General features: G+C 40.5%; 1 protein-coding gene and 1 long non-coding RNA gene across 3 annotated transcripts in view; one reads left to right on the forward strand and one right to left on the reverse strand.

The window, feature by feature from the left end:
* The window catches only part of fam222aa (family with sequence similarity 222 member Aa), a 74,718-nt gene extending 58,807 nt beyond the window's left edge, over positions 1-15,911 (forward strand). The window contains exon 3 of the mRNA XM_008418709.3: positions 6,862-15,911. Coding sequence (XP_008416931.1) covers positions 6,862-8,324 — 1,463 coding nt within the window. The 3' untranslated portion in view covers positions 8,325-15,911. The remainder of the gene's footprint in view (positions 1-6,861) is intronic.
* LOC145552798 (uncharacterized) lies at positions 975-6,896 on the reverse strand. 2 transcript variants are annotated; one of them, XR_014088918.1, is made up of 4 exons: positions 2,356-6,896; positions 2,044-2,181; positions 1,829-1,934; positions 975-1,734 (listed from the first exon to the last, which is right to left on the reverse strand). It is a non-coding gene; the product is annotated as an uncharacterized LOC145552798 (long non-coding RNA). The 2 variants fall into 2 exon arrangements; XR_014088917.1 differs by having other exon boundaries at positions 975-1,934.
* Positions 15,912-16,104: the final 193 nt, after the last annotated feature.

A 16,104-nucleotide genomic window follows, 5' to 3' on the forward strand; every position in this document is an offset into this window, starting at 1 on the left:
CCTCTGCAAGTCAGAACATCAAAGCAAATGACACTGCTGTCACAGGGGGAAGCAGGGCTGCGCCTCACCGAGGTTGGTTAGACCTCAGATTGGTGGGTCTGGCACGCTCATACCAGCCCATTAGGATGTCATCCTCAATCTGATTAAAGTTTATTTACTGTTGCTGGTGCGCTTTCACAGATCTGAAGGTTTAGCCTGGTTAAGCTATTACGGTGTATGAACCAATCAATTCAGTTTAGTTGTATTACAGGGCACCAATTCAAAGTAAATGCCATCTCGAGAGACTTTACACAGCAAACGGATTCAGATTATTCACAAAAATCAGTTGAACGCAACCAAAAAGAACTCAGTTCAGTTCATTTCCATACATTCCAGTTTGATTTGCTTATATCCCAGATCAGCTGATTTCATTAAGTCACTGATTCTGCAGCAATCTTCCCACCTTAGCTGGGAATGTGGCGACAGTGGAAAAGAACAATGTCTTTGTTCAGATAATAAAAAAAATCAAAATCTTGTAATACATTTGACAAAGGAATGAATGTTTGGCATAAGGCTGATTATAAAAGTACAACATTTATCATGAGTTTTATTGGCCTCTCTTGTATAATTTTATCAAATGATATTTACTCTTGGTGCATAAGGGAGCCCAGGTGAAAAAAAAGTATCCTTTAGTATACTAAATTTTAACATACTTTAGTATACTTTTATCGATGTACTTAAACTGTACTATTTTGGAACAACAAATTTTGTGCTTAGTATACTTTAGTAGTATTTAAATAGTATTAAATTGCAACTAATATTTTAGTATACTATACGTACTTTTTTGGAACAACTTCAAGTGTACTTAGTGTACTTAAAGTATACCTTTTAAAAAACCTTATTTCAGAGCTTTATTAACATATTTTGATATAATTATTATATTTTGAGTGTAACAATTCTGTCTCAGAATTATATTAAAAATATACTTCAAATATATTTTAAATATACTATTAATATATTAGTAATGGGGGCTACACGGTGGCACAGTTGGTAGAGCTGTTGCCTTGCAGCAAGAAGGCTCTGGGTTCGATTCCCAGCCCCGGTCCCTCTGCATGGAGTTTGCATGTTCTCCTTGTTCATGCGTGGGTTTTCTCCGGGTACTCCCGTTTCCTCCCACAGTCCAAAAACATGACTGTCAGGTTAATTGGTCTGTCTAAATTGCCCCCAGGTGTGAGTGTGTGTGTGCATGGTTGTTTGTCCTGTGTGTCTCTGTGTTGCCCTGCAACAGACTGGCGACCTGTCCAGGGTGACCCCACCTCTCGCCTGAAACGTTAGCTGGAGATGGGCACCAGCAGCCCTCCCGACCCCATTAAGGGACAAGGGTGCAAGAAAATGGATGGATGGATGGATATTAGTAATGTATTTAAATTACACTTAATTTTTTTTTTATTTCCTGCTAATGATAATAAACTATTTTGTACATGACATGCATAACCACACTACAGTACTTACATTGTTTTAGGCTAAAATTACATGGGAAGATTAATTACACAAGATGTTCAAGGTAATTCAAATATTGTTTTATTACGGACATTTTAAAACTATATAATTTTAATCAAAACATTATAAACTTAACACAAATTATAAGTGTTCAGGTCAAAAGTGAACACATGAACATGAAAATGTAAGTGTGACAATAAAACATGAAAGTGAGGATCAACGACAACATTCCCATTCACTGCATCTTACAGGAACCTACAAAAAAGAACAACAGCGCAATTAAACAGAGAAAGCATTTGTATTTAAAGAGAACAGAAAAATGGCAAATACAAAAATAAATAATACTTACAATTTTAAGACGTTGTGGACTCGCCATGTATGGGACACCATCAGAACTGATGATGATTGGGACCAGATGCCTGGGGTGGAAAAACATTTCTGGGTGTCTTCTTTGCCTGTTTATGTTAGAAGTAGAAAAAAAATAGTCAGCGATGTCATAGAGTCAGTTGATGTTGGCATTAACTATGAAGCTGTTTTAAGTGTGGACTTAAGGAGACAAACTACCTCAAAATCTTTCCATCCATGATCTGAACACACTGATCCTTACAGGGTGGTGAGGGGGGCTGCTGGTGCCCATCTCCAGCAGCCATCAGATGAGAGGCAGGGTTCATCCTGGACAGGTCACCAGTCCATCACAGGGCCCTAAAAGTCAGCAACAAATAAAAAAAGAGAAAGATAAATGTTAGATTAACAAGGGGAAAAGTCTGTCCAGTTATCTTTAAATCAAATCATATTTATTAAGCACCTGGTTTTGCTAACACACCAGTTTTTGTTGTTGAAAATGTAGCTAGCTCCTCATTGAAAAAACAAACTTACATCATGAAGACAATGTGAAGGTTCATCTTCAGAGCTGGTTGGTGATCTGGTGGAGTCAGAGCTTCTTCTGAGACAAAAAGTCTTTAGTTTTTCTAACACCTGATTTCTCTGGCTTCCTCTTTCATCTTCATTTGCTTAGACTGCAAACATATGTTGAAGATAAAATCATTGATGAACGAGTTAGAACAACAACCTACTTAAAAGCAAAAACATACTTAAAAAATACAATTGTTCATAAATGTAGCTTTGATAGATGTTTGAATATGGTTTCCAGTAGCAAAAAAGCGTGTTATGATCGATTAAATGTAATATTCCAATCACAAAATATACACAATAATATGTCCATCTTACTTGTGAAATGTTGTCTGTGGAGCCCTCACATCAATAATCCGTCGATCCGAACAACAATATCTCTCAGTGCTGAGGCAACTTCTGCGGTTTTGGTTGAGCAAAGTAGGAGGGACGATCTGGTCTGGAGTATGAGCTGGAGCTAATGCCGTTGGTTATAAGGTTTTACATCACACATCTGGATACTTTCTTAAAAATTACATCATGATTATCATTTTTTTATTGTATGCAATTTTAATGAATAGTAAAAGATTATTAAGGCACTTAAAAATTCATACATATTCATTCATATTTTGTTCATTTAAAGTGTATTTTTATTTAATATATTAAAAGTGTATTTTGGTACAATTATGTTTAAGTGTGTTTAAAGTTCTAATTTCGAAATTGGTACAAGTGTATTTTTAGTATACTTCAGATATACTTATAGGTAGTACACTTAATATTTAGTATACTTAAAGTGTACTTTCACAAATTTAAGTATACTTTTTTTTCACCTGGGAGCTTTATCATAGGTCCTTCCTCCCAGCAACTGCTAGACTGAATAACCATCAAAGCTCCCAACAAACTCAAATTCAATAAGTGTTCATATCCCTGATGGTTTTTGTACAGTTTTTCTCGTTTCAAATAACATTCCTGCTGTAGTTTGCATGTGTTTTTTTTCTCTTCTTGGAAAAAAGACACATGCACATTTTGTTCGTTTTTAAAAATGATCCTTCTCAGTTGTAGATTTCGAGAACAGAAAGAATTGAAAACCTTCCAAAATCATAAACTGTAGGTCTGCTCATGTCTCTTAGCTTGACAGGCCAGGAATCTTGGAAAAAAAACAGTGTTTTGGTCGGGAGATCTCTCTGAGACAAGCAGTTATTGGTTCTGGCGTAGGAACTCAGCCCATCAGCAATATGCACTTCCAAATGTGTCTTGAACCCTTTTGCTGCATTTAAATACAACCAGTGGTTTGTTTTTCTCTAAGACCTGGGGAAAGCAGTTTGTGTTGGTTAAAGGTCAAATCTGATGTGTTTGTGTGTGAAGCTCAGAGTGCATGTTTTGATTTTAATAAAAGTATCTCTGATGAACCCACCGGACCAATCTGTCCATGAATTTAGTTTAGATATTCACTGTCTTGTCACTCAGCATTCAACCTAATTTTTTATTTTTTTTATGGTATGGATCTTGTAGATTTAATCATTTTCACAGTTGGAGTCCCAAAGGGTTGTTGAAATGAACTCCCCATGATATCTGGAATGGGAGCAAAGAAATGAGAATTGTGACTACTTGGCTGTGGAGTTTCTTTAAAGTGGTTTTGCTATTGGAAAGGAAATGGACTGCGTCCCAGTCACAGACGCCTCAGGTAGCCGGGACGTTTGCTGACTGTTGTTATGGTGGTTAATTTTTGAGCATTTCTTTTTTTTTTTTTTTGCATCGAAATGTCATTTTTGAAGAGGTTGCAAGTCATTTGTGGCAGCTGATATATTGTTTGTAAATTGAGTCCTTTTCCCAACCCCCCACGCTTTTTGTTATACTGAGCTAAGTAGCCATGAAATTGCCTGAATAATGTCATTTAAATCCAATCTCACCGCAGCCCCTCACCTCCATGCCCAGCCCCCAGACAATGACACATGGTGGGCTTTTTAGAAATTGCATTTTTCCTGTTTGCTACCTCATCGTACTGTGGCCAAGTACTGGTCCGCTGACCAAGGACCGCTGTCAGTCGACTCTGAGCCTTCAGTGCTGGATTGAATTTGAGAATTTGCTCAAACAGAGCAGAGCATTTACATATAGATTTAAAGCGAATCTCCTAAAGGTGGTATATATATTCGGCTTCTCTCTGTTTCATATTTTAAAGCTAATCTCAGATGCATGTTAAAGTCAATTTTATGCTAGTCTGTGCTCGTAATTGAAATAATACATTTTCCTCCTGCAGGAGTCATTTTGGAAGATGCAGTCGTGAAAATAAATAGAGCGTCCTATGACAGCATTTTTGTGTTTATCTCATACATTTGGGCATATTTAATATCAATTTCAACAATGCTGAGAAATTGAAGAAAAATTTGTTTCATATGTTCTGAAAATTGTCATTTCTGGTAAGGAAGAAATTGGAACATCCTGACATTTATTCCTATTCAGATGGTTGGAATTACACAGGTTTATCACATCAGGTCCACATAATGAAAACACGACTACTAGGGACTTTTTATGAAAGTGTATCCCTATAAAATCACAAAGCAACTGCACAAGTTTGACTTCCACAGGAGGTGTGGAAACCTCTTCTCTTAAAAATGACACATAATGTCCAGACTAAGGTTTGCATGAGAGAACAGAGACAGATTCTGTTCCTGTTCTTTGGACAGATGAGTGTAAATCTAAAATATTTGGAGGTCAGATTAGAGGACATATTTGAATAGAAAAATTCCATGTATGAAAACCACATGATCCTTGAAACAAAAACCATGTGTAAAAAAGTTCAGCTTTAAGCGCAGCTGGAACCTGAACATGAGAATGACATACAAGAAACTTCACAAAAAGTCCTGAACCAGGTTATGAATCAGATCTTTAAGATGACTTGAAATGAGCTCTTTTTTTCATCTCACAGCTGAAAAAAAGAGCTCAATGCAAAAACATTGCATTGAGCTCAGACATCGGTCTGTTTGTGACCGATGTCAAAAACAGACAGATTGCCATAAGCAGCACCTTACTGGAGCTAAGCTAAAGGGTGTAACTAATAGCTAATCGGGGGTAGGTTTCCACAATTAATCTAATTTAGGACACACTTTTTGATCTAGACATTTTGTTTAAGGAGTAGGATATAGTCATTTTGGATGCTTACATACAACTGAATCCCTTTATTTTCTATTGATAAATAAAAACAGAATCAGGCATCAATCTGTAAACTGTGTTTTGAAGGAACTGAACTTTAATATGGTGTCTTTTTCAACAAGGCGGTCTGTCTATTTTAGAAATTCAATTTACCTACTTCTGTGTGAAAAAAAAAATCATCACTTGATCATTCATTATTGGGCTATATTTTGCTAGATTCTCCTTAACCAAGCTTGCAAGTCCCAGTTGACCTTTAATTGGTTCTTTGTGGGGGTCTCTTTCCCCAGTTCTGCTGGATTGAATGAATGAGAAAACTCAGTTGCCAAGGGTAAGACCCAGTAAGTGATTCCACTTATAAATCTAAAATGTGCCACTTCAATTAAACAAGCTTTTATTCCCTCCCCTTTCCTCCCTTCGTGCCTGGTACCAAGGCTAACCCAATTCAGCGCTGAAGAGAGTCCAAATTAATTCCACAATGCACTGATTTAACAGCGCCTAAGGTAGCGGGCTCTGACAGAATGAGTTTTTAAAAAGATTCATTTGTCTAGGGATGTACATCCACATCAGGATGTGAAAATGAGATGGAAAGAAAGCTCTGAGCGGAGGAGCGCGCTGATAAATGCCAGTCCTCATCTGCTGCTTTCTAACCGTGTTTGGGTTCTACTGAAGTGTATCTGCTTAATAAAATTCTCGAGACGGTGGTCTTAAAATTCATAAAACATGCCGAGCCTGAAAAACTTTGTAGCCCATTTGTTGCTTGTGCACCTTTGTTTTATAGATCTGTAATTAACATAATATGACGCCTCATGGCTCGCAAATTTCTCTTTTATATGATTCCAACTATGATATGGGCTGGAATGAGTCTCTCGCTGTATCATAATCTGAGTAGAAATGCTACCACATACATTTTTCAAACAAACATCTGCAATATGATCTAATGTTTTTATTAAAAAACAGAAACAAATCTTCCAACTGCAGCAAAAAAATCTTGCACTTTTAACAGCGGTTTTCAAGGAAATGTGCTTACAGTGCAAAATATTTTAGCTATTTATGCAGCATATGCAAGCATAACAAGCTGATATTAGCAGGGTAATCAGTCAGACTAACTCTTCAGATGAAAAAGCAATACCTACCAATGCACAGAAGCCATATATTGGCTGTTGATTGGGTTGTCATCCTATCATTATTTTCATTGACTCAGTAGATGTGCCTGTGTGCCTCACATGAATTTGGGGTTATGAAATCTCCCAACATTCCAAAATAAATCTCACCTCAGCATTGTTCTGCATTTGTCCCTTTGAGATCTTCATGCATTCATCCTTTTTTTCTGTTTCTGTCTTTCAGGTGACCTGGTGGTACCTTCACCTTCCTCACGGTACCCTACAGCAGCAGAACTCGATGCTTATGCTCAGAAGACGGCAAACAACCCACTGTCCATCAAGATTTTCCCCACCAACATCAGGGTTCCCCAGCACAAGCACCTTAACCGGACTGTGAACGGATATGATACCACGGGGCAACGCTACAGCCCTTACCCCCATCTCCACACAGGAGGGTACCAGGGTCTCCTTGCCATCGTCAAGTCCTCATCATCGTCGTCATCCACCTTTGGTCACTCCAAAGGCGTTCTCAAGAACTCAGAAGGCAGACGGACTAAGCTCTCTCCAGCTCACATAGCGGTGGCCCCGTATCCACCCCCTAATAGTAGCACTTTAGCCAGCAGTCATGGCCAAATGGTATACCACTCTGGGCCCTCAAAGCCTCCAGAAGGCTCTGGACATTCAGTACCCCCAAATGTCACTGTGGCTGGCTCTGTGATTCCTGTAACCGGGGGCCGAGGCCTGTCCCTGCCTGCACAGTCCAATCTCCCCTCCATTCAGAGTATCATCTATCAGATCAACCAACATTGCCAGGCTCAGGCCCTGCAGCAGGTGTGTCAGGGGGCTTCCACTGCACCAACAAATTCCAGCCCCTCCAAGCAGGTCACAGCAGTCATGGGGGTCGGTTCGAGCTCCTCAGGGGGAGGCTATGTCGTAGGGATGGGTCCCCAGGCTAACATGGTGTACACGGGATCAGGGCTGCCAGCGCAAAGTGCAGAAGTAATGAAGAGCGGCATATATGCGGAGGGTATGGACTACATCCTGTGGCAGAAACAACAACAGCAACAACACCAACAGCAGCAACAACAACAGCAGGCCGTCCTCCGCATGTACAGCGGAGGCAGCGGAGGAGGGGGCGCCATCAGCAAGTCCCCCGAAACCTGCATTCCAGGTGGAGGAATCATGGCAGCCCAGGTGTCCTCCTCCTCCTCCTCCAGACCTTACCACCTGACGGCGAGTGCCAGCGGCGGGGGCGGGCTTGACAAAGTCAGTTCTTCCCCTTTGAACTGTGTGGGCATGCACGGGAATTTCTCAGTGGGTCAGTACTTTGCACCGCCGTGGAACAGCGTGCTGGTGACGCCCGACAGTGACTGCTACAACCCCCAGGAGCTGCTGGGCACCTCCACGGGAGGCCCGGCGACGGGCCACAGAGAAATGGGCTATCCTCACCACCATCACCACTACCACCATAACCACCACCACCCCACCGTTGACAGCGGCGGGGGTCTGTGCTGCAGCCTGCCCAGCAAGAGCCTGTGCAACACCTCAGTGCTGAGCAGCAGCCTGCAGTCTCTGGAGTATCTGATCAACGACATCCACCCGCCCTGCATCAAGGAGCAGATGCTCGGCAAAGGCTACGAGACTGTGTCGGTGCCGCGGCTGTTGGACCACCAGCACGCACACATCCGCCTTCCTGTTTACAGATAGAACGGACGGGTGGGAGGGAGAAGAGGAGGAAATTAATCAAGAGTTGTGAATTTATGAAGAAAAATCAAGACAGAGATGTTACGGGACTGTTGCGAGTGCCACTGCTTTAACGATCGCGGCGTCTTAGAGAAGAGCAGTGGCTGCGCTGTGTAACCGTAGATTTTCTGGTTTCAAAGCAGGCTGTGGGGGATCCCTAACACAAAAGGTAGTAGTTACTGCCAGCGGGATGGAAAAGGGATTCCAAGATTCTCCTGATGTTCCATTGTGTGGTTTGCCAATAGGATTTTTGGATTAATAATATTTTTTATTTTTATTTTTTGCTTTGTTGTTTTATCTTCTTAAACTGTTTTTTTGATGAGAATCATAGCTTGACATGAAGTGCATACGCCACTTGTATCTCCTCTCCAAATACTAAGGATGAAGCTACTGTGTAGGTTGTCACTGAAATGGTCTTAAAGGGCCGGCGCTTAGGGCTGCTTTTAAAACCCAAAAGTCAGTAACAGTACATGCGTACAGAAATGTGCTGGGGAAAAAAACCCCAGAGGATTACTAGCAGTTCTAGGGTGTTCTTATAAAAAGGATCACAAGGTTGAATCTAAAAGGGTAGTACAATATTAGTTATTGTTGCTGTTATAATTGATAAATTAATTGCACTGCTTGAATTTTGTTAACTTTGAAGTTTGGAATTGGGTAGTTTGGATATGATATATTTAAGAAACTTGAAAAACTTGAACCTATTTTTTGTTGTTTGATATATTTGTAGGTATATTATATGTATTGGCTGCTACAAGGAAAAGTGTCTCAATTGTTTTTTTTTTAATCTTATTCTATTGTTTTCCTTTTTTCGTCACTATGATTTAAAATTTCCTCGTTAAGCTGACGTGCAGTCTCTTTTGTTCTGATGTGAGGCAGAGTTGCTGCTTTGGTTCTGTAAGAACCTGAACGGAGAGCTCTTTTTTTTTCCTAACCAACACTGGAACCGACAGTAAATTTCAAAATACTTATTTAAAAGAAAAAAATGTTGCAAAAAATATGAAAAACAAAAAGAAATGTTACAGTGAAGAATGTGACTGAGAGGGAACAGAGATAACCTTATGTGTACGGCAGCTTGTAAAGGTGACGTTTGACATTTTCGCTTTTTTTTTTTCACCGTTCGACCCCAAATCTCAGAGGTTTTTATTTTGATTCATGTTTCAGATCAACACAAAGTTGTGCCTAATTGGAAACTGGTTTTATTTTATTTTTTTATTACAAAAAATTACACTTATCCTGTCCAGGTAGAAGAAAAGCATACCCATATAATGAAGCTGCCACCACAGGAGAATGTTTACTGTGTCCCGTACACAGCTTCTGGCAAACTGCAGATGGGATTTATTTTGGCTTTGGAATATTGTTTTATAATCTAAATTTCCCACCACTCATTCTTTGACCTATCTGCTATATTCCTGGTCTTCATGTTTGTGTTCAAATGTTCCCAAAAAAAACAAACGTATTTATCAGGTCTTGAGCAGATGGCATAAAATAAAAGGGAATTAAACACAAGGGGGCTCAAAAAATATTTTATCTTTTATTTATCTATTTTATCTTTTTCTTTTCCACATCACGATCATGCACTACTTTGTGTTGGTCTATCACACAAAATCTCAGTAAAACGCTCTGAAATTTGTGCTTGCAACACGAAAAATGGTTTTAATGTTAAAGGGGATACCTTTCCAAGGCGCTGTATGTTGAAGCGTGTGTGCGTCGGAGTGCATGTGTGTTTGTTTGTACCTTCTTCGTTTGTGTTCTTTAAAATCCTCAGACTTTTTTTATTTTATCGTGTGATCACCAGACTTTTCCAGCGAGACTGACCGACTGATTCAGCAGTCCCATAAACATTATGACAAACATCATGACTAAGTTATGTACAGGAGATAACTTGCTCCTTTTTATTGGAGGCTTTAGATTTTCTGTGCAGGTGGAGTCATTTGACTCCTTTATTGCTGCACTTACAGCAGCTGTGAAAACAAATTAGATCGTGCTTTTGGGGTACTTTACTGTTGCAAACGAGCACAAAACAAAAACAATCATACCCTGTCTCTTTCCTTTGCTACCCATTTCAGCTGCGGGTGTGCAGTTGGCCCAGGCCAGTCTTAACTTTGATGATTCAGAGCAGTGAAATATTCATTATGACTGTGAGAGTCCCTCGAATGTACTGCACTTAAAATTACCACAATATTTTGTTGCCTTGTGGGACCCCGAGCGGGTGAGAAAAATTGTATCAGCGCAGCGGCTCTCTGGTCTTAAATTAGCATTTCTTTTGTCAGTCAAATTTCAGCGGCAAATTGAATTTATTAACTGGACAGAACGAGAGAACGGGGAGCTTTTGTTGTGGAGAAATACTGGCATCGGTCTAGATTTATGAAGTGCAATTATAATGACTGTATAAACATTTTTTTTCTCTGAGCTTACACCAAAAAAAAAAATGTAAACTACAGTTTTCAATACATTCCTAATGTACCACATCCCTAATCTTTATCTCTGGTTTCTTTGTTTTGATTTGTTCTAAGGTGTAAAATAAATTCCTTTAAGAATATATTCAGAAGCCATACCTTGGCTATGAAGTCTGTGATTATTTTTCTTCACATTTGCTCTCTGGAGGCCAGTGGGATCCTGGGCCTTTGTTTTAATAGGTCTACCAGACCCATAATGTAATCTGACGTGCGATTCCTTATTGATTAGAACCTTGTACTTTTGATTGATTTTCTAAATGTTTAGATTTTGGCCATCCCGAGAGAAAAGGAGAAACAGTGCTGCCAGGTCAAGTTGTGTTTTTTTTTTTTCCTTAAATAAAAGCTGTTGTATGGAAGAAAACAGGGGAGACTAAAAAGTGTAATTGGAACTTAATATCCTTTCATTTTTACTTTTTGCAACAAAAAAAAAAAAAACAACTATCCAAACTCTCATCCATACATGTCGAACTAGGGCTGATTTAGTTTTTTGATGGCTGACAGATATTTCAGACTTGAAGAATAAAAGCCTCTTGGCTTAAATTTGCATAGTAAAACCTCAACATTGCAGAGATGCATTATGTTTCAGCAGCCAAATTCTTGAGCCACAGTCTGATTCCAGCATATTTTCTGTGTGGTAGAAGTATTTTGACAGATTTACACATACGTCCCATCCCCAAATCCCTTCCGTTTGACTTCTGCATCCAAGCATTAAACCCTGTCACATGATGTTGCAGTGAAAAGGGGAGATGTTTTAAGGCAGTGGAGTTTCTAGCGTCTGCGTCTCTCCCTTCCCCCTCCACCAGTGGAGATCTGAGGCACCAGGCCTCCTCAGCTAACAGAAACATTAGGTGACATCTTGGCTGCTGGACATTGCCGTTCGAGATTGTTAATCTAAAAAAGTCGACTGAAATGAAACCCGTCGCAAGGGATTTCAGAAGAGAGACGCGGATCGAATCATTGACTCACATCTTTCCACATTACAACCACAAATGTTTGGAAGTTTTGCGCGATAGACACGAAGTAGTGCGCAGTTGTGAAGAGAAAAGATGTTTGACTTCAACGTTTTACATAAGTGAAATGTTGTGTATTCTCACTCATACCAGCTGAGTCAACGCCGTGTGGAGACTGAGACTGTCCATGCCTTGCACAGGGCCACTGTGAATTCAAATCTTTCTGCATATTTCCAAATTGACTTTGGTCTGGACTTTGACTGGGCCACTGAAGTCCTTTGATCATACCCAGTTATGTTAGCTGTGTGTTTGGGATTGTTGTCATGCAGGAATGTGAACTTCGATCTCTAAACTTTTGCCGTCTCTAACAGACCTCGTCATGTCTTTATCCATCTTACCCCCCCAACTCTGCAAAGCTTCCCTGAACAAATGCATCCCGACAGCATGATGCTGCTACCACCATGTTTCACCCTGGGAATGGTGTGTCCAGGGTGATGTGCAGTGCTAGTTTTTAGCAACCTTGTGTGCATGAGGACAAACAGTTGAAATCCTTCCACATATCTGTAGTGTCCGCTAATGATGTGCACTGGATTTTACTTAGAGGTGTCAAAGTAAAAGGAACTAAATACAAAATACACACCACACTTTTGAGAATTGTATTTAAAAGATAAACATGTACCACTTTTCTTCCAGTTATCTACTGCTTTGTGCTTCTATATCATCTAAAAGACATTGGCGTTTGTGTTGTAGCAGGACTAAAAGGTGAAAAGTTCAAACGCTCTGGCAAAACATAACAAAAATAGCTGCACAAATGAGAGTTTTAAATCATTTTTATGCAACCCAGGCTGGTCCAGCATCCCCCCAACATCCCCTCCCCTCGATCACCTCTTCTTGGAGCACAGGCTCCCAACTGTCTGTCCCTCTGCTCCTTCACACACATTAATGAGCCCCTGTTGAAGGCACGCATCTTAGCCCTGCAACTCTGCTCCACTCCTCTGTTCCTCATTCGGACAATGGACGCCCAGCTCATATTAGGATAATAGAATTAAATTTCAAATAGATTTGTGCCTGGGCTGATCCAGCCACGGCTCACTCAGCTGCAGAGGCAGAGTGGCATATGGCAGGTCATTATCTAAAGCCCACCCTTCCTCCACCTCCCCCCCCCCACCCAATCCAGGGCCAACAGGGTTCAGCGGCGCTTAAACAAACCGAAGGTTAGGACTGGCTGTCTGGCTGGCGTCGGAGGGGAGGACAGCAGGGTCTGAGTGGTGGTGGTGGTTGGGAGGGAGGCGGGTGGGTGGTGTTGCTATATCACAGACGCCACAGCATCTCTGAGGGCCTGAGTGCTGCACCATGGCGCCCAGGCTTGTTTTAAAAGCCGGGTTGCGATTGATGGAGGGGGATTTGTTTTCTGTTGGATTATACATGCTCGCTCCCTGCTTGACTGGGGGGGCCCTGTGCAATCTGACAGAGAAAAGAAGGAATGGATAAAAAGAAAAAAGGAAGGATGCGGGTAATTTTTGACTCAGAAAAGCCTCAAAGCGTTTGGTAATCAGGATAATTGACATGTTCCTTCAAATCTTTGACTGGAGACTTAATGTGTCTCGGTTCTCTGCAGAGAAATCCTCTATTTTCACTAACCAGAGAAACATTTCAACTCGTCTTGTTCCGCGAATGATTAATCACAGCAACGCCGCCTTCTGATCGAGGACATTTAAATCTATAACTTATCTCTGAGGCTACAGCCCGCTATTGACTGCTAACACGTTTTCAAGGGCAATGAGAGGCTCATGGAGGATGGTTGGAGGGCAAAGTGTAGGAAAAGTGACTTATGCTGGCTGTAAAAATCCCTTAGTAAATCCCAATAAGTCCATTAAGACCTTTGCCCTGTGTAAAGGTTTATAGTCGCATATTATGCACCTTAAATACTGCTGAGAAGCAAAGGGGGAAGCAGGCTCAGCTCTTTTGCTCTCAGAACGAGGGCGGGGAGGCGGTGGAGGAGGGAAAAAAAGGCAGCTGCTTGCCCTGTGGAGTCCTGGCGGCGCTTCTCCACCCTCCACACGGCTGGTGTGGTGAGGGTCCACTCCGGTCATGTCCCTCCTCTTGTCTTCGATCCTCCTTCGGATCTGAGATTGGATGAATTTAAGACACCAGTCCTCTCTGTTTCCCTCACACCTGGCAGGAAAACACTTCCATCAATAATTCACACGGTCCTGGAGAGAAATGTATCTCTAAACCACCAGCTATAGCTGTGTTGCACTATGTGTCTTTGAAGATGCGTTGTTTTTCCTCACAAATCTCTGAGGTTAAAAATGTGAAGGCCTGTTAGTGGCACCAAGGTTTGCAGAAGCTACAGTGATGTTCATGTAGTTTTGCTTTACTGACAGCAGAGAAAGTTAAATTTTTTTTCTCAGGCTCAATGGAGGAAAAACTTGCCCCTCCCACACGTGTTGCTGCGCATTGTCTGTCATCTGGCTGAAAGAGGGTTTTACAATTTTCCTTGCTTAAGACAAAAAAACAAATAGACTCTTAGGAAATTTTTCTTTCAAAAAACAAAATGAAACACGCTCTGCCCATCACTCTTTGTAATTTAGCGCTGACTGTAAACTACAAATGCTAAGATCTGCTTGTAAACTACAGACTAGCTACACAAGCAGCTGAGTATCGATGTGTCAGGCGTGAGCGAATCGCCTCCAAGAGACGAATCTTCAGCTGCTTCTTCTCAGCTCTCCTGAGAGTCCATGAAGGCAGGACTTTACTTTGATCAGTGCAAGCAGCATCTTTCTGTCTGATGATGAAGACAGCAAATTTAAATTAAGAAATTTAAAAATCAGGTAACGAGTAAAACTGCTCAGATACCTGCGAATCTTTGCTCTGTTGTTAATTTTAAGGTTTCACTAAATTGTTAAACAATAGTAAAAGGAAAATAACAATAAGAAGAAGATTTATCTAAAAGCTCTGATTTAAAAATGTGTATCATCACAAACTATTTAGAATTAAAAAACTAGGTCAAAACGGCGATTTGATAATATTCTGCATGGTAAGCACTTAAAAAAAGGCAGAATTTTGGTTTATGTTTAGGGATCCACATCAAACTGCAATAATTCAATGATAAAAATATCGTACCTGTTATAATCAACCAGTACTGGATGACATAATGTCATGCATTTGTAAAAAATATTTGTGTTTTTATTGTGCGCACCATGGTAATGTCTCTTATAAGTTAGAGTCTGCTACGACGAGCCATTGTTTGGACAGATGCAAGCACCACATATGTTAAATATAATTTTTATACATTGTGCCACGAGGCAAAAAAAAAAAAACTTAACACACGAAGCTGAATCTTTTCCCCTAAAGCCACAACTTCACAGCAGAGTGTTCCCGGAGTTTACACCCGTTTTATTTCTGTGTATGTTTAAATGAAAAAGCTTATGACCTCCACATATTCATCTGGTCTGCACAGCCGGTCTATTACTGAATCCAATCTAAACGCAAAAGTCTGAGGATTTTGCTTTCTCTCTCTCTCTCTCTTTTTTTTCTGGATTCTTTTTACGGTTTGTGAGGCAGTTTCTGTGTTTTCGTCTTTTTTTTCCCAGATGATCTCAAGTGCACCAACGCTGCCAAAGTACGAGGGTGCCGCAACCTTGAGAAAATAATATATATGGAAATGGGAAATCTATAAAGCATCTCTCTTATTGTTTTCCCTGCAGTACTGTGTTTTAAAAAAAATTGTTTTGTCTCCTCAGGATGAAAAAAAAAATGTAAAGAGTACAATGCTTCTTTCTTCTTTTCAAACAATAATGATATACGAGTCTTAGATTTCGAAAAAGAAGTCTGAATATAAAAAGAAAAGCTGTAAAATCCTTTAGTCGCGGGGGTTTTCAGCTTTTGAATGTGCCTACAGCCAAGCATCGCAGTGACGGCTTACCCTCCCCAGATCTGCAACCATCATCTTCAATTTGCTGAAACTGCCACAGTCACTCCTCCATCTCAACCATCACAGGAGACATTTTCTCTGCTCCCTGCTTTTTGTCAATCTCAGGACTGGAGTTTCTTTACTTTAATGTAGATTGGCTGTTTTTCATTTGACCTTTCCTCTCTTATGTACAATGTTTGACATAAGGAAATAAAGCAGATGACTTCTACGTCCGTCTCCTGTCTTTCTTTTATTCGCATTTTAAGACACAGGGCCAAAGCGTCTGATAAATGAAGGTAAGCATATTAGTCTGGGGATTGTCTCTGCACTTCACTGCCATATGCCCGCCTCGACAATCTTGTTGTTCACTTGACCTCCTTCACCTTTACAGCGGTAACAACCTCACCTCAGGGAAACACAAG

The sequence above is a fragment of the Poecilia reticulata genome, chromosome 9, assembly GCF_904066995.2.
Source record: "Poecilia reticulata chromosome 9, P_reticulata-male-v2, whole genome shotgun sequence".
Classification (NCBI taxonomy): domain Eukaryota; kingdom Metazoa; phylum Chordata; class Actinopteri; order Cyprinodontiformes; family Poeciliidae; genus Poecilia; species Poecilia reticulata.